Raw genomic sequence first — 27,921 nt, forward strand, 5'->3', positions numbered from 1 at the left:
GCAATTAAATGGCTCTATCCATACCCAACCCTTTGTATCATTGATAGCAATTTATATGGCTCCATCCATACCCAACCCTTTGTATCACTGATAGCAATTAAATGGCTCCATCCATACCCAACCCTTTGTATCACTGATAGCAATTAAATGGCTCTATCCATACCCAACCCTTTGTATCATTGATAGCAATTAAATGGCTCTATCCATACCCAACCCTTTGTATCACTGATAGCAATTAAATGGCTCCATCCATACCCAACCTTTTGTATCACTGATAGCAATTTATATGGCTACATCCATACCCAACCCTTTGTATCACTGATAGCAATTAAATGGCTCTATCCATACCCAACCCTTTGTATCACTGATAGCAATTAAATGGCTCCATCTATACCCAACCCTTTGTATCACTGATAGCAATTGAAATGGCTCCATCCATACCCAACCCTTTGTATCATTGATAGAAACTGATATGGCTCCATCCATACCCAACCCTTTTGTATCATTGATAGCAATTGATATGGCTCCATCCATACCCAACCCTTTGTATCAAGTAAATGATCTGACACTGTATCAAAATAACTATTTTAATAAGAATCTCTTTAAGGAACTGACACTTTACTGGGTGAAAAGAACTACCAAGAATTTAAGAAAAGACCATTTCTTCCTTTTAACTGTCAAGTGTAGAAACCATCTCTGATATTCTTCAGCAATAATAATTTTCCAATTAAATGCTGTGTTGGCCAAACTGGACATTAGATTGGACATCAAACTGTACATCAGACTGACACAATGAATGTGTATGTAAAGCTTCATAACAATCCACCATGTCATTTAAAAAGAAAAGTAATAACAAAGTTGTGTGAACACATGGACTGACAATACAGTCAAACCCACTTATCTCGACCTCGGTTAACTCGCCAACCCTATTAAGTCGACGTTTTTGAAGTGGAACCGCCAAATTCTCTCTTTGTCTTAGCATTTTCTCATCGGTTATGTCGATTCTTTTATGTCGCCGAACCCTAATCTCGAGCACAAAAGTGGGCCAAATTTGCCACTTAACGTCGGTTATCTCAATCCCCATTAGTGGGCGTCTTATCTAAGTATTTTTTAACACGAACGAACGGTACAGTGTGTGATATTGAAGGACGATTCTTGCGGTCGATATTCACATTTCATGATTTTCATTCCTAGTTGTAAAAACAATTGGGTAAGTGTTCAGTAATTACCACGTGTACCAATCCAATGCAGGGCCTGGGATCGTCCTGGGCTTCGCCAATGTCGCAAATTGCGATTTTTTTCCCTTATTGGCACCAAAAATGTCCCATCTGGCAATTTTTTTGGCGACAGACTTTTTGGTTATTTAATTTGTACAAACAAGATGCGGACGAAGAATTGGAACCAATTCCCTCAGCTGGTGAGGTGGCAGAAATGCTACAGAAAATTCGACGGTATGGTTCTTTTGTAGGAGATGAAACTGTTTTAGACAGCATAAATAATATTGAAGCATTTGTTTTCATGCAGACTGTTAAAGGCAAAAAGCAACAAAGCATTTTAGACTTTGTAAAGAAACCATAGTAACTGCATGTACGATACTTTTCAGAGCTGTGTCAGAGTGAAATGACTTACGAATTTAATTTTGACACTGGTTAGCTTTTTGTAAAAACGAACTACACCCCACACGTTTTTTGTGATTTTGTGAGCGATCTTTGTGTTTGCAATGTTGGAGAATATAATAAAGGTCTGTATCGAGAATCGATGGTGGTTTGTATTGTATACTGGTAAATCTCTGCTGTTAGTTGGTGCACATATGCCTTTTGTTGTTAGCAAACATGTATGTACATTTTTATAGCATGCCAATCACTTCATCGAACAAATCTCGGCAACGCTGTTGTGTAAAAAAAACTCCGAAAACACGTGCATGTACATTGTCATTTATTAACGCACATCATGTACATAAAGAAATTTCAAGCACATGTTAATATATTACCACCATATTGGTTTTTGTTTATCTCGATCATCGGTTATCTCGACGCTTTTTGGCAAACCCCTAGGCCGGCGACATAACCAGGTTCAACTGTAATCCAGTAAGCTCTTCTAGTCTATGAACAGTAAAACTAGATTTAAAATAACTTAAAGATTCAAGAACTTGGCATTTCAAACAATTTCTTCACCAATAACTCTCTCTGAGGAGATCTTAGACCTGAAAGGCTTTCTTAGTGTTAAAAGGCCACATACAATATAATGTATACTGAAGACTAACGATGAATTTCATGCATACAGTTGATTACTCACCTGTGTTGACCTCGTCTGACTGATCTCCAAGTTTCCAGGTGAAGGTCATGTTTGTGCCAGCTGTGATATTGGCATGGAAAGTTATTTTGTCTCCAAACTTGTTTGCGTACTCATTTAGGTAAAACCAACGTGCCCCCTGCAGGAACAACATCAATCCCTGTGGTGGAATCTGGACAATGAACTGCATGTATGCTGTCATGTTATTCAATGGATTCAAAGCTGTGACACTTATGTTATAAATGCCCTCTGCAAAGTAGACAACATGGTAAGATATTTCAAGGGGTTATACATCTCAGCTGGTCCATATATATATATATATATATATATATATATATATATATATCCCTTCTAGGGTCTTGGACGTGTGGTCATACAAGAATTTGGACTGATAACTAACACTCCAAAGGTTTGGGACTTTTGACTGTACAGGCAAACCTTAACCAAACATTTTAGCAACATCAGCAATATTTTCAAATGAATTGACCATAACTGGAGCTCTGAGCAATGGTATGGATGCATGGATATGAAAGGGCAGAGTTGTCTAATTCTACAGTCCAAGAATGGCAGCTGTCCCTCCATGGGACTTGAAATCATGCAGAAAAAAACTTATCTGAAAACTTGACATTGCTTTGCAAATATTCTTTGCTTTACTTTGTGAACAGAAGGACAGTAAAAGCATATCAAGTTATAAATGCAAAGCTTACCGGTTTCTACACTTCAAGTATGACCACAATCCTTTTAGGGTTTTTGACTTGTGACAATACAGAAAGACTAACTGAAAAGTGAACCAAGATTTTCAAGTAACTACGACCTTGTAAGAGAGCTTTTGATTGATGGGGTGCAGAAGAATGTGGGGTGTTTTAATAGCACTTTCAAAATATTAATGGCATACTCATACAAAGAAAATAAGAGCCAACTGTGTTTCCCAGATACACCATGGTAACAAAATCTGGGGCAGCCTAACTGGGCATGAAAGCATATCTTGTTCACTCCCAGCACAGATTCAACTGAGATTGTGACTCTCTTCAGGTAATTGACTAACCGAAGATAACTGATTTTTGGCTAAAAAGGTTGACAAAGGAGATATATGAATTTATAATTGCTGTTAAACTAGATAAAACTTTTGTACCTTTAAAACACCTAGTGATAGATCACTTACCTGCTTTGTACCTGTGTGTTACCACAGCATGCATGTAGTCCCAACCGTATGGACCCATCGCCCTTCCCGTGCCTTCCTTTACTGTTCCATCTCCAAAGTTAAACAGAAAGTTTACATGGGACCCTTTAGCTCTGAAAAAAAAATATTATGTTTGCCAACAAAATGGTTTTTCAGGAGATGGCAATGGACTGAGATGCTAACTTATAAAGAATCCAAGCATGATGTTTTCAGAATCTGGGCAACCAGTCCCAATAGGATAACACATTCACTGAACGTAGCAAAGTTACACACACTACTGTTGTATCTTCCAATTAGCAACAATATTTCTGTCCCAAAACAACAACCAACAAATTGGATTTATCTAGATCTTTCTTTCTCTTCATCTGTGTCTGAATTGTTTCACTTATTTGTTTTCTTACAGTTCAGCTTCTTTTTTTCTAGGTTCTACACTTCTGACATTAAGAAACTATATTTGATGTATTACTCTACTATACTGGTCGATGTATTACTCTACTGGTTGATGTATTACTCTACTGGTTTATGTATTTCTCTACTAACCTGGTTGTATTACTCTACTATACTGGTTGATGTATTACTCCACTATACTAGTTTATGTATTACTCTACTATACTGGTTTATGTATTACTCTACTGGTTGATATATTACTCTACTGGTTTATGTATTTCTCTACTAACCTGGTTGTATTACTCTACTATACCGGTTGATGTATTACTCTACTATACTGGTTGATGTATTACTCCACTATACTAGTTTATGTATTACTCTACTATACTGGTTTATGTATTACTCTACTAACCTGGTTGTATTACTCTACTATACTGGTTGATGTATTACTCTACTATACTGGTTGATGTATTACTCTACTATACTAGTTTATGTATTACTCTACTATACTAGTTTATGTATTACTCTACTATACTGGTTTATGTATTACTCTACTATACTGGTTTATGTACTACTCTACTATACTGGTTGATGTATTACTCTACTATACTGGTTGATGTATTACTCTACTATACTAGTTTATGTATTACTCTACTATACTAGTTTATGTATTACTCTACTATACTGGTTTATGTATTACTCTACTATACTGGTTGATGTATTACTCTACTATACTGGTTGATGTATTACTCTACTAACCTGGTTGTATTACTCTACTATACTGGCTGATATATTACTCTACTGGTTGATATATTACTCTACTATACTGGTTGATGTATCACTGTACTGGTTGATGTATTACTCTACTATACTGGTTGATGTATTACTCTACTATACTGGCTGATATATTACTCTACTGGTTGATATATTACTCTACTATACTGGTTGATGTATTACTCTACTATACTAGTTTATGTATTACTCTACTCTACTGGTTGATGTATTACTCTACTGGTTGATGTATTACTCTACTATACTGGCTGATATATTACTCTACTGGTTGATGTATTACTCTACTACACTGGTTGATGTATTACTCTACTATACTAGTTTATGTATTACTCTACTATACTGGTTTATGTATTACTCTACTGGTTGATGTATTACTCTACTATACTGGTTGATGTATTACTCTACTGGTTGATGTATTACTCTACTATACTGGTTGATGTATTACTCTGCTATACTGGTTGATGTATTACTCTACTGGTTGATGTATTACTCTACTATACTAGTTTATGTACTACTCTACTATACTGGTTGATGTATTACTCTGCTATACTGGTTGATGTATTACTCTGCTATACTGGTTGATGTATTACTCTGCTATACTGGTTGATGTATTACTCTGCTATACTGGTTGATGTATTACTCTACTATATTGATTGATGTATTACTCTACTATATTGATTGATGTACTTTTGGTGGACGTTATCATTTTGTGAAAGAGATTCATGCAGTAAAAATAGTGATTTTTTTTGTTTAAAAAGATTATATATATCCATATAGCTCCTGCTTGATATTTTTTCTCAAAATTATCTCGGCAGCTATACATTTTTTGAATTTAATATAAAAACTTTCAAAAGAGATATAAAACCCTGACAAAAAGAAAAGCAAAATATTCTTTATTAAATGTACAAGCCCAGGTGTCATTTTCAGTTCCAGATTTTCTATTGCTTTATCATTAGTACTATCCCTGCATGATTATTTGGTTTCCTTTCAAACTAATTATTTATAAAACATTTTTTGTCTCTGAAAACAATATGAGAATAAATTTCACCAAACATCAGTATTTTATTTTACTCTACTGTTTAAATAAATAAGTTATTAATTGACAATATATACAAGAGAATACAACATACACCAAACAGTGGAAAGTGCTATCTCTGGATACTACAAGAGAATACAAACATACACCAAACAGTGGAAAGTGCTATCCCTGGATACTACATGAGAATACAAACATACACCAAACAGTGGAAAGTGCTATCCCTGGATACTACAAGAGAATACAAACATACACCAAACAGTGGAAAGTGCTATCCCTGGATACTACAAGAGAATACAAACATACACCAAACAGTGGAAAGTGCTTTCCCTGGATACTACAAGAGAATACAGACATACACCAAACAGTGAAAAGTGATTTCCCTGGATACTACAAGAGAATACAGACATACACCAAACAGTGGAAAGTGCTTTCCCTGGATACTACAAGAGAATACAGACATACACCAAACTGTGGAAAGTGCTTTCCCTGGATACTACAAGAGAATACAGACATACACCAAACAGTGGAAAGTGCTATCCCTGGATACTACAAGAGAATACAAACATACACCAAACAGTGGAAAGTGCTATCCCTGGATACTACAAGAGAATACAAACATACACCAAACAGTGGAAAGTGCTATCCCTGGATACTACAAGTGAATACAAACATACACCAAACAGTGGAAAGTGCTATCCCTGGATACTACAAGAGAATACAAACATACACCAAACAGTGGAAAGTGCTATCCCTGGATACTACAAGAGAATACAAACATACACCAAACAGTGGAAAGTGCTATCCCTGGATACTACAAGAGAATACAAACATACACCAAACAGTGGAAAGTGCTATCCCTGGATACTACAAGAGAATACAAACATACACCAAACAGTGGAAAGTGCTATCCCTGGATACTACAAGAGAATACAAACATACACCAAACAGTGGAAAGTGCTATCCCTGGATACTACAAGAGAATACAAACACATACCAAACAGTGGAAAGTGCTTTCCCTGGATACTACAAGAAAAGGCTAAAATGCTTGATGCTTAACACGAAAGAAATAATAATCATACATGTTAAAGAATTTAAATTTGTACTCTACGGAGATTGGAGATTTGAACCCTGGTCCATGGTTTACAGCATCCATCAACTTGCCTACACACATCAGGCAAGGCAATGGATGCCACCACATGTGCTCCCAGGTTCAAACCTAAGAATTAAACATTCTCTAGCCTGTATGATAATATTATTTCATTTTAACATGAATAATTACTGTTTAAAGCAAGTTTTGAAAAATAAGGAATACATATTTGCATCTTAACTTACCACTTAAATTTTAGAAATAATATCTGTACCTATCCAGGATTTGCCGATTCCAGGTTCTAAGCAAGCCTCTGGTAAACCTGTCAAATTTTTAGGAAAAGTCAACTGGGTACCCATCGATCCTAATAATCAGTTACCCAGATACCTTAACCTACACCCTCTTCTGTCTAGGCAGAGGTTATTTGTCCCAAATATTACAGTCCAGCGAGGACCCTAAATTATTAGATTCATCTCAAATATTACAGTCCAGCATGGACATGAATTATTAGCTGTCCCCTATATTATATTTCAGCATGGACCCTGAATTATTAACCTTGTCCCAAATATTACAGTCCAGCATGGACCCTGAATTATTAACCTTGTCCCAAATATTATAATCCAGCACGGACCCTGAATTATTAACCTTGTCCCAAATATTACAGTCCAGCATGGACATGAATTATTAACCTTGTCCCAAAAATTACAGTCCAGCATGGACATGTATTATTAACCTTGTCCCAAATAGTACAGTCCAGCATGGACACTGAATTATTAACCTTGTCCCAAATATTACAGTCCAGCATGGACAGTGAATTATTAACCTTGTCCCAAATACTATAGTTCAGCATGGACAGTGAATTATTAACTTTGTCCCAAATATCACAGTCCATCATGGGCCCTGTATTATTAACCTTGTCCCAAAAATATTATAGTTCAGCATGGACACTGAATTATTAACCTTGTCCCAAATGTTACAGTCCAGCGAGGACACTAAATTATTAGATTCATTTCAAATATTACAGTCCAGCATGGACCCTGAATTATTAACCTTGTCCCAAATATTATATAGTTCAGCATGGACACTGAATTATTAACCTTGTCCCAAATGTTACAGTCCAGCATGGACACTGAATTATTAACCTTGTCCCAAATATTATAGTTCAGCATGGACACTGAATTATTAACCATGCTCCAAATATTATAGTTCAGCATGGACACTGAATTATTAACCTTGTCCCAAATATTATAGTTCAGCATGGACACTGAATTATTAACCTTGTCCCAAATATTACAGTCCAGCAAGGACACTGAATTATAAACCTTGTTCCAAATATTATAGTTCAGCATAGACACTGAATTATTAACCTTGTCCCAAATATTATAGTTCAGCATGGACACTGAATTATTAACCTTGTTCCAAATATTATAGTTCAGCATGGACACTGAATTATTAACCTTGTCCCAAATATTACAGTCCAGCAAGGACACTGAATTATAAACCTTGTTCCAAATATTATAGTTCAGCATGGACACTGAATTATTAACCTTGTCCCAAATATTATAGTTCAGCATGGACACTGAATTATTAACCATGCTCCAAATATTATAGTTCAGCATGGACACTGAATTATTAACCTTGTCCCAAATATTATAGTTCAGCATGGACACTGAATTATTAACCTTGTCCCAAATATTACAGTCCAGCAAGGACACTGAATTATAAACCTTGTTCCAAATATTATAGTTCAGCATAGACACTGAATTATTAACCTTGTCCCAAATATTATAGTTCAGCATGGACACTGAATTATTAACCTTGTTCCAAATATTATAGTTCAGCATGGACACTGAATTATTAACCTTGTTCCAAATATTATAATCCATCATGGACACTAAATTATTAACCTTGTCCCAAATATTACAGTCTACAGACTATTTTACACTTAAACTGGGAAAATTAGGATTGGGGTAAAAGTTCAGCCCCAAAACAGGCATTGAAAAATCCCTGCAAGAAGCAAAACTATTTTTTTTAATTCGATCATACAAGTCAAGAGGAACTGTAATTTACCTTAATTAAATTCAATTTACCTTAATTTTTTAATCAACTCCAAATGTAATTTACCTTAAATTTTTAATCAACTCCAATTGCAATTTACCTTAATTAAATTTTTAATCAACTCCAACTGCAATTTACCTTAATTATATTTTTAATCAACTCCAACTGTAATTTACCATAATTAAATTCTTGATCAACTCCAACAGTAATTTACCATAATTAAATTCTTAATCAACTCCAACTGTAATTTCTTTTTCAATTATTAAATCATGTGGCATTTTTATAGATTTATAGATGCACAAGAATACATAATGTGGAATGCAACAAAAACAGGAAAGGAACAACAAAAATAGCTCCTACAGCCAAGAGGAATAACTATATTAACCACGACCTAAAAGAAACTCACGCTGCTTTGAATTCCACTTCATCTGTCATCTGGTTGGGAGGATCATTTCTAAGTGGTGCTCCCTTGCTGGAATGCTGGAATGACACTGACTGGATTTTGTCTACCACCTGGAACTCGAAAGGCAAAGTTGCAATGATGCCAGATTTGTAGTGCTTGTTGGTTACCATGACACTGACCAGGTAATCTTCTGTCATAATGAAGCTGTGTTGAGCCACACTCATGTTGGATTCACTGGAAGATTGAAGTCAATTGGCGAAGGTCATATCCACTGCTCTGTTACATTTTCTTAAACATCCACATAATAAAATATAATGTGTTAAATTACTGTCTTTTTGCTAAGAAAGTTGTATCAAATAGAGTGAAATGAAGTAAGAACCTGTCACTAATGCATATTACTCAATTATCTGATGACAATTCCATGCCTGACGATGAGTCCATGATTGATGACAAGTCCAAGACTGATGATAAGCCCATCCAATAATTTACCAAATTTTTGCAAGTATTTTGCTTAAGTTATTTTGTCTGATAACAAATCCACTCCATATTTCTTGCAATTTTAATCAGGCCCCTAGGTTTATCATAGGACATATCTGTATTTTTACCAGATAACAAATCCACTCCAAATTTCTTGTAATTTTAATCAGGCCCCTAGGTTTATCATAGGACATATCTGTATTTTTACCAGATAATAAATCCACTCCAAAATTATTTACGCTTTTATTCAGGCCCTGGGCTTATCATACATATATGTCAACTTGTTTGGGTTACCTGTAATTTGTACGTTTTTTTAAATTTTCGTCAGTGTACAGCCGTATAACTGTTTTGTATGTTTATTTCTTATAAAGATTCACCTTTGTAAATTTTTTTATACCAATTTCTGTGTTAATCCTGGGAGTCTGGACATAATTCTTTTAAATAAAATCAAGTGCGATCCAGAATTTTTGTTAGCTATGTGCAAACAATGTGGGGATAACTCGAAAATATGCTTTGGAAAGCAATGGAAGCCAGGAATGCCAAAATCAGGTTAAGTTGAAGTAACCTTCTTTAATGAAACAAATAAATAGAGGACATTTGCTTGAAACGAGTGAATAACATATATTTCATCGAGTGGATGAAAAACTCATTATTTTCACGAGTGGCATAACCATGATTGAAAATACTAGAGTTTTTCACCCACGAGATGAAATGTATCCGTTATTCACTTGTTTCAAGCAAATATTCTTTTTATTTTATGCTCACATACATTGGCTACCTAAAGTTTGTGACACAGTGAATTAGCAGATTTCTTAAGGTAATGTCAGCTGTTTGCCATACATGTTCTGCTGTGCTATGTGTACCTGCACACAAAATTAGTTCCACATCAGATTGATAAAAATTAACTGACATTTCCAGAATAACAAACAAAAAGTTTCAAGGATAACAGACAGGGATTATTAATCTGCTAATAATTAATTATTAATTTGCTAAGGTGCAAAATCAAAGGGAGGTAAGTATGTTCTGACCCCCAAATATAGTTCCTGTAGTGAAAAAATAGTTATTTTTTCACTAGTGAAATATCAATATTATTTGAATTAGAAAATCAAGTAATTCACTGCTCAGCATAAAATAAAAATATATTAATATTAAAGAAAGTGTTTAGATATCTTTGTTGCATTCAAGATTGTTATGATCCTTTTAACCGATTTCAGTATTGCCAACTACCATTGCATTCCAGTCAACTGAAATGTTGGCCACTGAACTTGAAAACATATCCATTTGCTTGTGTGGGAATTTGAATTTATTAGGAAAAAGACATCAGTGTAAGTAAAGTCTGTCTTTAACATTATAACTTTAATTTGTGTTAAAGTGCTGATATGGAATGCCAAGTGTGTGAAATATTCCAGAAAATCTGACTTATCGATCCAAAGTTAATCGACATCAGAACATGTTATACAGAGCCATCATTAAGCAGTAAGTGATCAACACCCAAAAAATAAATATCAGGTCGAGGTCTTACATTGTAGGACTAAAGGGGGGAAAATATAAATATCAAATAATAAGACCATGATAAATTAATATTACACCTTGAAAATTCATTTTTCAAAATACTTTGCACATATCTTTTTTTTATACTAGTATCGACACTTTTGTTTTTGAGTTGCTCCACACATGGGTCATGAAGCAATTAAAGATTAGTATGAGGATTATTGCATGCTGCCTGATGAATGTGTGCCTGTATTAACAGACAATCGCCAGAAAAGGAGCTTTTGTAGCTACTGGCTGGATATTATCAGCCAGACAATTAGTGCTGGTGGCATCTGCTTCCCAAATCTGAAATTAGTTATTCAGGGACTACTCACAAAAATGCAGAGTGTGAGAGATCTTTTCTATGATGAAAAAATGCATACAGATTGTTGGAAGTCCCTGAATGCAGACATACTAACATCATTTTTACGGTGTAAAATAAACATTGACACCTGCTGTATAGACTTTAAAACCCTTGATTACATTTTGAAAGGTGGAATGGGTGCAGGTGTTTCATAGAATAGTGTGTGTGTGTGTGTGTGTTTGTGTGTGTGTGTTACAGCACACTGAAAATCAAAAGAATAAAATGAAATAAAGTTTCCGAGATGTAAATAATTATGTAAATGTGTGTGAAATTAGTTCATTTATGGCATTTGTTGTTTAAAAACTACTGATCTTAAATAATGTATAAATACATATTTTTGTGAAAGTTTTTTTGGTCTTTGTAAGTTTTTTATTGGTCTGGTGTACAGGTTTTCATCTCAACTGGTTGACAGGTATGTTTCATAGGACATTTCTGTATTTTTATCTGAAAATAAATCCACTCTAAATTTATTACATTTTTATTCAGGCCCCTGGGTGTATCACACAACAAATCTGTTTTTCAACCATAAACTGATTTGTGTTTGGAAATCTTGTATGAACCTATTACATACCTACTGACTAAAAAGTCTACACCATTGGTCCAAAACCATTTTGTGCCTATGGGCATGTTTATGAGAATGGTGGGATAGAACTACTAATCCTTACAAACAAACTGTGATATGTCTTTGCAAACACAGCATTAATGTATTTTGCAAGGTATCTTCCCACCCTTATTATGCCAGTCATTATTCATTATAACTTCTTTCTGTAGAAACATATAATTTTAATTACACAGCATCACATACAAAATGTAGAACAAATTTTTAAAACATTACTATAAAAGTATGAAAATCTAATCAGATAAGCAAAATATTGTCTGCCTTAAAATATGCATGCAAACATGTCTACCAAAACTCAATTGTCTGCCTTAAAAGATGCATACAAACATGTCTACCAAAACTCAATTGTCTGCCTTAAAATATGCATACAAACATGTCTACCAAAACTCAATTGTCTGCCTTAAGTGTTTCTTGCTTAACCATGTTAGCAAGGTTTCATATATATAAAAATAACGACAGAGAGAGAGAGAGTTAGTTGAATTATCAGTCTACTGTCAGATACTAATTGGTTGATTGATGTCAGTCACACTTTTCTCAACTTCTCAATGACCAACTCTACTTGTGTATGCATAATTAACCTTTGTTAGATCCAAAAGATTACAAAATCAAACACAGCGGGCAAGCCTATAGTACGTATTTGTTAGATCGGAAAGGATTCCAAACCATGCTCAACTTAAAGTTTTTAGCATATGTTATTATATCTGAAACGGTTACAAAACCACGCTCAATGGGCAAGTTTTTAGCACACTTTATAAATTAAATAGGGGGAGAATTTATAAAAGAATCAAAGAGAAAACTCAAGGTCTGAGAACATGAGTTACTCTTTATAAAAGGTAAAGGTGGCACGCATCCAGTTAAATATTATATTACACCACATGAACCCACCCATACATGTAACAATGTGCAAATCATGGCATCGACCAGAACATATCTCAATCCTATCAGCATGTGAAAGCGCAAAAATTAAACTTCATGGATTTGCATGTAAACAGTAATTTCCAATAACAGTTAAAAGCCATTGCAAATATTAGTGCCTTTTTATTTTTTACCCAAACCCAACATCTCTGGGACTGCATTTAGGATTTGAAAGCTTCATTGCCATCTTGTCTTCCTCATAAAACATCATTCTCAACATGATCCTGTAAGCACTTTGCCCAACATGATCTTGTGTAAACATTATGCCCAACACGATGATCTTGTGTAAACATTATGCCCAACATGATCTTGTGTCAACATTATGCCCAACATGATGATCTTGTGTCAACATTATGCCCAACATGATGATCTTGTGTCAACATTATGCCCAACATGACGATCTTGTGTCAACATTATGCCCAACATGACGATCTTGTGTCACATTATGCCCAACATGATATTGTGTCAACATTATGCCCAACATGATCCTGTGTAAACATTATGCCCAACATGATCTTGTGTCAACATTATGCCCAACATGATGATCTTGTGTCAACATTATGCCCAACATGACGATCTTGTGTCAACATTATGCCCAACATGACGATCTTGTGTCACATTATGCCCAACATGATATTGTGTCAACATTATGCCCAACATGATCCTGTGTAAACATTATGCCCAACATGATCTTGTGTCAACATTATGCCCAACATGATGATCTTGTGTCAACATTATGCCCAACATGATGATCCTGTGTAAACATTATGCCCAACATGATGATCCTGTGTAAACATTATGCCCAACATGATCTTGTGTCAACATTATGCCCAACATGATGATCTTGTGTCAACATTATGCCCAACATGATGATCTTGTGTCAACATGATGCCCAACATGATCCTGTGTGAGAATTATGCCTCAAATGATCCTGTGCAAGCATTATGCCTAAAATGATCCTGTGTAAGCATTATGCCTAAAATGATCTTGTGTAACCATTATGCCCAAGATGATCCTGTGAGAATTATGCCCAAGATGATCCTGTAAACATTATGCCCAACATGATCCTGTGTAAGCATTATGCCTAAAATGATCCTGTGTAAGAATTATGCCTAGAATGATCCTGTGTAATCATTATGCCTAAAATGATCCCGAGTAAGCATTATGCCACAAATGATCTGGTGTAAGCATTATGCCTAAAATGATATACAAACTGATGTGGATCGATTTTAGGTTACAGGGTGGACAGACGGATGCAGGCATAATCACTCTTAACATACCCATAAATTACTCTGAGGTCAATGTATATTTTTAAACTTATACTGAACAGTTCTATCCACATTAAGAGTATTAAGTCCAAGGCAGGATCAAGAAATCAATGCATTATTTTTTTAAACAATGTAAATATCATTGGAAAATCACTCCACACAAATATGGTTATCCTTATCAAATATTTGTTTCAATGTAAAGCTCTAACTCACAAGCCAAGATGGATGCCATCTGGACTAGAGATTTGCTCCTGGAACAAAAATGCTATGATCAAACAGTATGTCAAGACAGATGTAAATACATACCTGTCCCAAATTTGTTGCTAGGTATGAATAAGACAAACACTACAATCTTCTGACTAATGGGGAATACTGGTGGCAAAGGATTAATAACTAGTAGAAACTGACACAAAGCAGTCCTCACTAGATGGAATGATGTGAACAAAGAATTTGTTTTCCAGAACACTTTAACTATTAATACTAAATTCTTACACTCAAGTTTTTCTCCCATATGCTCTCAATAACTATCAAAAGCCAATCTTGTCTGATATCGGTTATATTGCTATGATGTCCACAGTGTGGCAGTTTATAGTGACGTCTAGCACTGGGGCATCATGTTGCAGACTTGTAACAAGATGTCCTACCCAGTCACATTACCCTGACACCAGGCTGATCAGTCCTAACATTAACGTCTTAATGCTAAGTGCCTAGTGAGGCAGTGGTTAGTACCATTTTTATAAGTCTTGGTATGACTCGACTAGGGTTTGAACCTGTGACCTCCCGCATCTGTGGTGGACGCTCTAACCACTAAGCCACTGGAGAGGTCAGCGAAGTTTCAGAACAGTTTACTACAAATTCACTCACCTTTTAACAATAGGTTTTTTCAAATTATCTGGGAAATTCCAAGCAAATGTAAGGTCTCTTCCTGACTCTGCAAATGCTTTCACAATAACTTGGTCCCCTAATGGCACCACACGTGGTGAATCTGTCGTCAACCAAACTCTCTTAATTGGTTCAAAGATTTCCGTCTTGGTAATGTAGGAGACATAATTAGAAACATTGACCCGAATATGGAAGGTGTTTGCAGTTGTGTAGATGTGGGGCAATGACACAATGTAGAGTGGGCTGTAGTCTCGAGACCGGCTCATCATCAGATTTGTCTTGTTGCTTTCTGACCACAACTCCACTGCTTCCCCATCTCCAAAATCAACTGAAATGAAAAAATCTCTATCTCCGAGGATTTTTATCTCTATAAATGTTGTTTTGTTGATAAGCTCTCCAATAATGTTGATTTCAATGTCTCTGATCTGAGTATGAGCCATAAATGAAATGTTGGCGGATAATGGTAGCCGTAGGTCATTGTAGGCTGTCACGGACAGGACATATTTTCCCGGATTTTCCATTAACATCTCAAACTGCAAGAGAGTAGGAAAGATTAAAACTATAAAACAAGATTCCATCAAAAGGACTGACACTTTAATGATTAAAAGAATTTCCAACAATTCATGATACTCTCAAGTGTTGAAACCATTTCTGATTCTCTTCAACAATAAGATTTTCAAATTAGCTGCTGTGGTGTACATACTGGAGATCAGACTGGCAAAATTGTAATTGCAGACAAAGAAAACACCATAAGAAGTCTTTTGGTGAAACTTCCACATCATCACAACAAGTTGTCATGGCAGCAATATTTTGATGTACAACTAGCACCATTTTCATTTAGGACTTGGTGAAACCCCATGATGATATGACCATCCATTTAGGAGAAGTAACAAAAGTTTCAAAATGGCTGCGATAGCAGCCATATTGGACAACAGCACAATTTTTATTTATGCCCCACTAGACATCATTAAGAGTCTCTAAGTGAAAACTGCATCTTGATATGTTCATCCAATTAGGAGTAATAATTTAAAAAAATATTTTAAGATGGCTGCTGTGGAAACCCTACTGGATGTCTGACCAGTACTATTTTCATTCAGGACCAGCTAGACCAATGGGAAGAATATTTCTGAAAACAGGTTCATGGCAATTGTCCAAGTAGTTTGGAAGGAGTGGCAATAGCAAAGGGATGAATGGATGAAAGACCTTCCCATAAACCCTTCTGGTCTATGAACAGTAAGCTAAAAATAGCAAAGGGATGAAAGACCTTCCCATAAACCCTTCTGGTCTATGAACAGTAAGCTAAAAATGATAATTATAGCACCATTTATATTACTACATCAAACCAGTCTATTAAAAAAAGATCTGGGTTTGCTGTTTTCATCTTTTATTTTCTACTGATATGATGAAGCATTTGTCTTCCTTCTATAGCACTATTGGTTTCCCAATTTAAAAACACTTGCAATGAAGCAAAAAAGCATAATCCATATACTGGAAAGCATAAGATGTAACTAAATTAAAAAAATAAAAAAGTATGCAATTAATAGGTCAAAATCATAATGGCTTACATGTGAACAGTATCATTTCTGGAAAATCTGCAAACACAAATATCTGAGGCATGAAGCATATTTTCAAGGGCTTTACAGATATATTTGAGGCCATGTGAGTTGCATTTTTATCCAAATGGAACTTTTTATTCATATCTATTATTATCTTTTTGTGTACAATGCACACATGGCTGTTTGTTTTAAATCATTAGTAGAATCAAGAGAAAGGCCTTATACTTTATGCACTGCCAGATCTGAGTTTACAATGTTACAGATCACAGACCTTACACATTATGTGATGGCCGACCTGGGTCTACATTGTTGTAGATCACAGACCTTACACATTATGTGATGGCAGAACTGGGTCTACATTGTTGTAGATCACAGACCTTACACATTATGTGATGGCAGACCTGGGTCTACATTGTTGTAGATCACAGACCTTACACATTATGTGATGGCAGACCTGGGTCTACATTGTTGCAGATCACAGACCTTACACATTATGTGATGGCAGACCTGGGTCTACATTGTTGTAGATCACAGACCTTACACATTATGTGATGGCCGACCTGGGTCTACATTGTTGCAGATCACAGACCTTACACATTATGTGATGGCAGACCTGGGTCTACATTGTTGTAGATCACAGACCTTACACATTATGTGATGGCCGACCTGGGTCTACATTGTTGCAGATCACAGACCTTACACATTATGTGATGGCAGAACTGGGTCTACATTGTTGTAGATCACAGACCTTACACATTATGTGATGGCAGACCTGGGTCTACATTGTTGTAGATCACAGACCTTACACATTATGTGATGGCAGACCTGGGTCTACGTTGTTGCAGATCACAGACCTTACACATTATGTGATGGCAGACCTGGGTCTACATTGTTGTAGATCACAGACCTTACACATTATGTGATGGCCGACCTGGGTCTACATTGTTGCAGATGACAGACCTTACACATTATGTGATGGCAGACCTGGGTCTACATTGTTGTAGATCACAGACCTTACACATTATGTGATGGCCGACCTGGGTCTACATTGTTGCAGATCACAGACCTTACACATTATGTGATGGCAGACCTGGGTCTACATTGTTGCAGATCACAGACCTTACACATTATGTGATGGCCAACCTGGGTCTACATTGTTGCAGATCACAGACCTTACACATTATGTAATGGCAGAACTGGGCCTACACTGTTGCAGATCACAGACCTTACACATTATGTGATGGCAGACCTTGGTCTACACTGTTGCAGGTCACAGACCATCAACATTGCGTGATGACAGACCTGGATCTACACTGTTACAGATCACATACCTTACACATTATGTGATGGCAGACCTTGGTCTACGCTATTGCAGGTCTCAGACCATCAACATTATGTGATGGCAGACCTTGGTCTACACTGTTGCAGATCACAGACCTTGTACATTATGTGATGGCATACAAAGTTACAGATGGATGTACATTATATACCCAGAAGAATACATTATATAAAGTTTTAATTCAGTATTTGGGGATGTGGGGTGGAGATTGCAAGTATAAACAGCATTAATGACCATAAAATTAAATAATGCTTGAGCAATTCAAAGAACTGCAAAACACTATATTTTTTTAAATAAAATATAATTTTGTCCATATTTGTTCTTGAAATTTGTGATAATACCATTTCAAGTACAATTCCACAAAAGCAACACAAATTCTGCCATTATAGTGAGCACTCACCATAAGGCATCTTCGTATTAACTGGTTCTTAATATAACTATGATGCAATTAAAAAAACCTTTTTTTATATAGCTCATCCCTGATTAAATCATGATAAGACATCTTAGTACACAATGGTTTTTAATACGAGTGAATTCTGGATTCCATCACTAATCAACACTATAGTAACAAATGATTTTTAATACAATTGAATTCCTGATTCCATCACTACTCAACATTTTAATATACAATGGTTTTTAATACACCCTGCTCCCTGATTCCATCACTATAAGACGTCATAGCAACCTTATCCTTGATTCCATCACTACAAGAAATCATAGCAACCTGATCCTCGATTCCAACACTACAAGACATCATAGCAACCTGATCCCTGATTCCATCACTACAAGACATTGCAACCTGATCCTTGATTCCATCACTACAAGAAATCATAGCAACCTGATCCTGGATTCCATCACTACAAGACATCATAGCAACCTGATCCCTGATTCCATCACTAGAAGACATAGCAACCTGATCCCGGATTCTACCACTACAAGACATCATAGCAACCTGATCCCTGATTCCATCACTAGAAGACATAGCAACCTGATCCCGGATTCTACCACTACAAGACATCATAGCAACCTGATCCCTGATTCTACCACTACAAGACATCATAGCAATCTGATCCTTGATTCCATCACTACAAGACATAGCAACCTGATCCTTGATTCCATCACTACAAGACATCATAGCAACCTGATCCTTGATTCCATCACTACAAGACATCATAGCAACCTGATCCCGGATTCTACCACTACAAGAAATCATAGCAACCTGATCTCTGATTCTACCACTACAAGACATCATAGCAACCTGATCCCGGATTCTACCACTACAAGACATCATAGCAACCTGATCCCTGATTCCATCACTAGAAGACATAGCAACCTGATCCCGGATTCTACCACTACAAGACATAGCAACCTGATCCCTGATTCTACCACTACAAGACATCATAGCAATCTGATCCTTGATTCCATCACTACAAGACATAGCAACCTGATCCTTGATTCCATCACTACAAGACATCATAGCAACCTGATCCTTGATTCCATCACTACAAGACATCATAGCAACCTGATCCCGGATTCTACCACTACAAGAAATCATAGCAACCTGATCTCTGATTCTACCACTACAAGACATCATAGCAACCTGATCCTTGATTCCATCACTATAAGACATCATAACAACCTGATCCTTGATTCCATCACTACAAGACATCATAGCAACCTGATCCCTGATTCCATCACTACAAGACATAGCAACCTGATCTCTGATTCTACCACTACAAGACATCATAGCAACCTGATCCTTGATTCCATCACTATAAGACATCATAACAACCTGATCCTTGATTCCATCACTACAAGACATAGCAACCTGATCCTGGATTCCATCACTACAAGACATCATAGCAACCTGATCCTTGATTCCATCACTACAAGACATCATAGCAATCTGATCCTTGATTATACCACTACAATAAATTGTAGCATAAAATCATTGGTGAAGTTAATTTCTAAAATTGCAACTCATCTCACAAAAGTTCCTAAGTAACTACCTCTAGCATAATAAAAAACAAAATAGCCTATCACAGGTTTGTCATGAACAACACCTTTTATTACCTATTCATGCTGAGATCGTTTCCCAGCTTTACCAATAAAATGCTTTATGGTCATTGCTACCCTGAACATCATTATTGTTAGGAATCATTGGAACAGGAAATTCAACAGTAAGAACATCCTTGTTGTAATTTCCCTACCTTTGGAGTGGTGGTTTTGAAGTCCTTCATGACATTAGTAAGTGACCAAACATATATCACATGACTTCCAGAGGCAAGCTCAGCAACCCAGGTGTTTCCTGTGACCCTGGAAATAGTTTGAATACTGGCTTAAATATTGTGGAAAAAAGTGACTTTTGCTTTATACTGACAAAATTAATGATGTGCAATTTATCATTCAATGGGGTTTTAATGTAAAGTTTTTACCTAATAAAAAATATTTGTTTCCCATCAAGCTTTCAAAAAATCATCATCATCCTTCTTCAAAGCACATGACCTCTTTCTCTAAACCTCTATATAAAACAGCGAAAAGATTTCAACAAAAAGGACAAAACTGAATAAGGGTCATTTTCTGCCTCCTCTATAAATGTCCTTATATGATGTACACTGCACATATCAGATGGTTAACATTTATATCTGACATCAGTTTTGTGTTAATGTGTCTGTTGCCATGGTTACTGGATGTCAAAACACTTAAAAATTCATGAAAAGTAGTCATCTTTTCCATTTACTTCTCATAGTTACTGCTTTACCATGACATATTCACTCAGTTTCAAATTTGCAATATGCATTTTTATTATTTTAGGGTTTATAAACCTCTATACATAAAGTTTAGCTTATAAAACTATTCCAATATGGTCCATCACAGACAAAAAAAACAACCTGTATGTCAGCTTAAACTGTCTAAATTACACTGACAAAAAAGGTGCTTAACCATTTAACCATAAAATACAAAACTGTTCCTAAATTAAATATTGTTTAATATTATTGAAAGGTGTCTAATATTATTGAATTATTTAAATGATTGACTGATATTATTGAATGATATTACTGTAAAGGAGGCATTAGCAGGAGCCTGTTAAGTTTGGTTCTACATCCAATATATTGGTTTGTTACCTTCACAGGAAATAACAAGTGTTCTTTATATATTTATATATTTTTATCCTTATATTTTCATCGCAATATAATGCGTGTGCACAATCACACACACAACCACACAGAGTTTTGATCTTTAGAAGAAAAAGATATAATCTGATGGTAAAGTGCAAACGTATTTTTTTATCTATTGTTCTGTTTTAGCAAACACACTGTTAATTAATGCATCAAATAAGTGAAATAGTCAATTTCAAATTCAAAACACTTGATCACGTGATATTTTTCGGCTTTCATAACTGCTCCACCTAGTCCACATCTAAGTTTAGTTGAAATAACTTCAAAAAATAATAGTTTCAAATATCTATGATACATACTACAACAGTGATTTTCTATGAGTTTTAAACAAAATTATAAAATTAAATCTACCCATGACAGAAGTGGCAAGTGTATTATTTTCAACTTTATTTTTCCATTAACATATAATATGGACATTAAAAAGAAAGAAAACATTATTGGTTCAACACTTTTAATGAACTTCTGAAAAACGTGAAATATGTTTTAGAAGTGCATGTAATAACATTGGACAATTTTGTGCATAAGTCTGACATGCATATTAGAACCACAACTGCCACCTTGGTCAACTCTCTGTCTGTCTGTCTGTCTTTTACATGATGATGCACATACATGGATTAATGAATGTAAATACAGTTCTTGAAAGTTTTTTTTTATATTCGCCAGCAAAATGTGAACAACACCAAAAATAACTATTTATAACCATCATACATTCACCAATGCCACCATCAACACAAATCTCTCTCTCTCAATTGCAACTTCAATTGCTTTGGTTTGATTATATTGTATGCTTTATATGTTTAATGGTTAGTGAGATCCCCCCCCCATGTTTGTTTTCCATAGAAAAAATAGGTAGGTGGGCTTCCTTTTAGTAATAATGCTCGTAGTAGTGGCACTTGTATTCAAGAAGGACGTCCACTGAATAAAAGATTTTCATTTCTAAATTACGTATTATTATAGTTATGATTTTATGTCACTATACCTAATCAGTAAGTGTACAAAGTTACGAAGTAAACATTTAATACCAGTACCATTTTCACTTAAAATGCCATAAATCAATTCAGTTACCGGTAGATTCCATCCCGGCCGTGGGACATGTTTCCCACTGTCTGGAACCAAAACGTGTAATTCTCTAATTTCAGTAATTGCTAGAAAACTCAGATTTAGTTAGCAAGTTAAAATTTAAATGTCGGTCCAGGAATATGTGATGAAAATTAGGTCTTAAAAAATTTAGCATAAATAAAGTTATTTAAAAATTATACTATATAATTAGGGAATAATAATCGCTTCACAACATTGATGCAAAGGTATTTGGTCACTCTCCTCCTTTTAGATGATTATCATACCCATAAAAATGTTACTTTTCATGGCAAAAAATAAAATGATTCCCATAATAATGAAGTTCATATAAATGAATTCATAATGTTCTTTGTTTGGAATATTGTGCATTATTTCATGTGAAAACTGAGCAGTTAATAAAACTTGGTTTCAAATCTAGAAACGGACAGCTGTTGATGTTATGGATATTTAATCCCCCCACCACCACCAAAAAAAAAGGTAAAAATATTTTTTTAAAGTTTAGTGAAGGATGGGGGATTCAAACCAGGTATGTCAGTAGGACAAACCAATGTTCCACCAATGGAACTATGAAAGTCAGTTATAACCTGTATTTGTGTCATGTTATGTTACAATATGAAGAAAGACTGATTTAATAAAATTTAATGAAATATATGCTTTTTACAACTGTTCTCTCCATCTGAAAATTGACAGCTTCATTTAGAAATAAAATGTATGGAAACGCACTATAATAATGAGGCCAATACACACAGCAATTAAACTGTTATCCGGATGGAAATGAACAAAAAACCATTACCCCTTTTACTTGTTTATAAAATATATATATACATACTTAGCCTATTATTTACAGCATGCTTTTGTGAAAAATAGTCAACATGAAAATAAAATTCCAGGTAACGTTGACTACACGGAGTCTTTGTTTACTTTCAGTTCCAAATGCTCCTATAGCACCTCCTCGAAAAACCACATGCCCATGGCATTTAGAAAGAAGAAAGAGAGAAAGAATGGAACGAATAATATACTTTTTAAATACCTCAATATTTTTTGTTCTGGTAAATTGTAGTATTTAGCAGAGTTTTGAGACTGTCTTTTTGTGTCACCCATGCATATATTTTGATCATACTACTTTGAAAATTTCAGCATATTCACTTTGCGGTCCAAAAAAATGTCGTACTTATCTATCCGAACAATGGTGGGTCCTGTAAGCTGAAGTCCTGTGACAGGTTCCTCCACCATCAGGTATGATGTCAGCATCTCCAGCATGTCCTCGGTCTGATCCTCTATAACCACCTCCACCTGTTTCAGTCCACTCTTCGCATACTGGTGCTGCCATCTGGCAATAAAAACACCAAAATATATATGGGATTCTGTTGCTCTCATGGATATGTACCAGACTGAAGCCTGAGATGTTTCAAGTTAAATTTCATGGAGGGAGATATACCAGACTGAAGCCTGAGATGTTTCAAGTTAAATTTCATGCACAGCTGCAAAACCTTTTCCTCGGATGAGAACAAGACATTCAGTCTCTTGAAGTTTCCTCAGTATGCCATCAAAAATTTCCAAATACATTTTGATTTTTTTCTTATGACCAGTAATTAATATATCTCATGTAAAAATAAGACATCCAAGTGGACCTCATATCGAACACTTAGCCTATGTAATGGCAACTGTAATGTAATTTGCCATATCATAAATTGAATAGGTGGCGCTCTACAGTTCCATATTTTGCAAAGGGTTAGGATTTTAAAGAAAAAGAATTCCCCTGGCTTTCCTCAATAGTTATACTGGCTATTTAAAAAAGACCTTGTATATCTTGGGTATAATTCAAAGAACCATTAATTCCCTTTATTTGGTATATGATTGATGGGTGTAATATGGGTTATAGAGTATACAGCTTGGCCTTACTTCAGATGTGCACCTTTCAAAAAAGTGCTAGCTCCACTTGGTCATTTTCACTTCCTGAACTTCTAAGGTAAATTGTATAAAAAAGAGGCGATAACTTTTTTTTACATTTTATATATTTTCTATTTCATTCATTGCCCTTTCAGAAGCTGGTATTGTCTAGTCTGGAAAAATTAATTTTCCCCATTTTTCCGAAAGTACAATATCCAAAGAAATATCATCCACACTACATTAATGTAGCATAGAGGTATGCCACCATTCTCTCCATTGTGCATGTTTTAAATGCAAACAGCTTCACCTTACATACATCACTCTCTCAAAAGTACATAATAACTGGTGAGCGCCCCCAAAGAATGTGAAAATCAGATTAAAATATTGCAGCTGTAAAAGGGGAATAACTCTGTTAATAGAAATCAAAGAAAATTTCAGAAAGTCAGACCTACAATTTCAACAGTTCAACTGAGTGTATTGGTGTCAAATTAGGACAATAACAAATACAACAAAACAGGATCTTATATGTGAAACTCCAGATCATTGCATTTTTAAAATCAAGCACTACAGATCAGTTTAAATCTGAGAAATTTCTTATTGTGAAATTGTATTTCAAAAAAGAAAACTGTGTTCTATTTTGAAGAGTACAATGAGCTTATATTCAAAGTTTTATCCATGCAAAATACAGAGAATCTCATGAAAATGTTTGCATAATTGGAATTTTTAAAACAAGCTGAATATGCAATTATTCTACTTGCAGTGGTTCAGTTAGTTTTGTGACTATTAATACTAAAATAATAAGTGTTAAAACTTTAAAACTGCACAGATTTTTGCATTCCTTACTGTGTAAAGTTTGCAAGTACAATGTTGTTGAGTGTCAGCACTTTATGACACAACAGGATGACCCTATTAAACTGCAACAAAAAAATGTAGTAAATAATTAAATCACAAAAACCTCAGTTGATCAAATTGACATCAAGATGGTGAGAGTGTCACTAACCTTGCAGAAGCCACTGATTCATCAAGCCATATAACTGAATCATGACTTCACTAATAGCAGTTGTTTAAATCCAAGTGGATCAAGTGAAAACACTGTACATTATTTCGCTACAAAATTCTTTGCCACAAACAGTGACATAAATGAGAAAATGTGTGTCCCACAAATCCCTTTCACCAAACAGCACAGTTTACATGGCATGTAGAGTCATTTATCTCCATCCGTTTTCTGTTGCCTCCCGGAATACAAGAAAACCTGACATGACAATAACAAAGGTAACTACTAATAGCATTAGAACATGAAAGCAATTAAGAACAACAACAACAATCAGCAGTCAGGTCAATGTACAAGAAGATAAGAGGGCACCTGTTAGAATATTGCTAATGAGCTACTTAATTACCTCCCCTAGGATAGGAAGCATAAAATGTAGATCATAAAAATAATTACTGCCTACTCTGTCATGTTTGCAGTAAATCAAAGGGTCTTTAATGAAGAATCATAGTACCATATATGCCCTTGTAGAATTGCATACATCATATATACCCTTGTAGAATTGCATACATCATATATACCCTTGTAGAATTATATACCTCATATACACCCTTGTAGAATCATATACCTCATATACACCCTTGTAGAATCATATACCTCATATACACCCTTGTAGAATTATATACCTCATATACACCCTTGTAGAATTATATACCTCATATACACCCTTGTAGAAATATATACCTCATATACACCCTTGTAGAAATATATACCTCATATACATCCTTGTAGAATCATATACCTCATATACACCCTTGTAGAATTATATACCTCATATACACCCTTGTAGAATTACATACCTCATATACACCCTTGTAGAAATATATACCTCATATATACCCTTGTAGAAATATATACCTCATATATAACCTTGTAGAAATAAATACCTCATATATACCGTTGTAGAATCATATACCTCATATATACCCTTGTAGAATTATATACCTCATAGACACCCTTGTAGAATTATATACCTCATATATACCATTGTAGAATCATATACCTCATATATACCCTTGTAGAATTATATACCTCAATACACCCTTGTAGAATTATATACCTCATATATACCGCTGTAGAATCATATACCTCATATATACCCTTGTAGAATTATATACCTCATATACACCCTTGTAGAAATATATACCTCATATACATCCTTGTAGAATTATATACCTCATATACATCCTTGTAGAATTATATACCTCATATACACCCTTGTAGAAATATATACCTCATATACACCCTTGTAGAAATATATACCTCATATTTACCCTTGTAGAATCATATACCTCATATACACCCTTGTAGAAATATATACCTCATATACACCCTTGTAGAATTATATACCTCATATACACCCTTGTAGAATCATATACCTCATATATACCCTTGTAGAATTATATACCTCATATTTACCCTTGTAGAATTATATACCTCATATACACCCTTGTAGAATCATATACCTCATATACACCCTTGTAGAATCATATACCTCATATATACCCTTGTAGAATTATATACCTCATATTTACCCTTGTAGAATTATATACCTCATATACACCCTTGTAGAATTATATACCTCATATACACCCTTGTAGAATTATATACCTCATATATACCCTTGTAGAATTATATACCTCATATTTACCCTTGTAGAATCATATACCTCATATATACCCTTGTAGAATTATATACCTCATATTTACCCTTGTAGAATTATATACCTCATATACACCCTTGTAGAATTATATACCTCATATACACCCTTGTAGAATTATATACCTCATATACACCCTTGTAGAATCATATACCTCATATATACCCTTGTAGAATCATATACCTCATATACACCCTCGTAGAATCATATACCTCATATACACCCTTGTAGAATTATATACCTCATATGCACCCTTGTAGAATTATATACCTCATATACACCCTTGTAGAATCATATACCTCATATACACCCTTGTAGAATCATATACCTCATATACACCCTTGTAGAATCATATACCTCATATTTACCCTTGTAGAATTATATACCTCATATACACCCTTGTAGAATTATATACCTCATATACACCCTTGTAGAAATATATACCTCATATACACCCTTGTAGAATTATATACCTCATATTTACCCTTGTAGAATTATATACCTCATATACTCCCTTGTAGAATTATATACCTCATATACACCCTTGTAGAAATATATACCTCATATATACCGTTGTAGAATCATATACCTCATATACACCCTTGTAGAATTATATACCTCATATACACCCTTGTAGAATTATATACCTCATATTTACCCTTGTAGAATTATATACATGTACCTGAATGCATGGAGGGGGGTCAGAAAAATAAGGAACAGTGTTGACTTAGAGAAAACTTATCATCAATTCATAAATGTGATCAGCTCTAGATATGCAGTGTATTTTGCGTATTTTACAGACAATCTGACTTTAACAAACCATGAAGAAATTTATTAATGCATTAAAATTATGCAAAATAATCTTATTTTAAGTGCAGT

The 27,921-nt window shown here is 34.9% G+C and overlaps 1 protein-coding gene across 3 annotated transcripts in view; it reads right to left on the reverse strand.

Annotated features, from left to right (window-relative positions):
* Positions 1-27,921, reverse strand: part of LOC149781051 (polycystin-1-related protein-like) — a 535,051-nt gene that overhangs the window by 197,336 nt on the left and 309,794 nt on the right. For all 3 annotated transcript variants that reach the window (XM_089938184.1, XM_089938183.1, XM_089938186.1), the window contains 6 exons: positions 23,616-23,774; positions 20,399-20,504; positions 15,276-15,826; positions 9,242-9,472; positions 3,455-3,585; positions 2,296-2,541 (listed from right to left, as the gene is read on the reverse strand). In XM_089938184.1, coding sequence (XP_089794310.1) covers positions 2,296-2,541; positions 3,455-3,585; positions 9,242-9,472; positions 15,276-15,826; positions 20,399-20,504; positions 23,616-23,774 — 1,424 coding nt within the window. The remainder of the gene's footprint in view (positions 1-2,295; positions 2,542-3,454; positions 3,586-9,241; positions 9,473-15,275; positions 15,827-20,398; positions 20,505-23,615; positions 23,775-27,921) is intronic.

The sequence above is a fragment of the Sinohyriopsis cumingii genome, chromosome 16, assembly GCF_028554795.1.
Source record: "Sinohyriopsis cumingii isolate HCF-2022 chromosome 16, ASM2855479v2, whole genome shotgun sequence".
NCBI lineage: Eukaryota > Metazoa > Mollusca > Bivalvia > Unionida > Unionidae > Sinohyriopsis > Sinohyriopsis cumingii.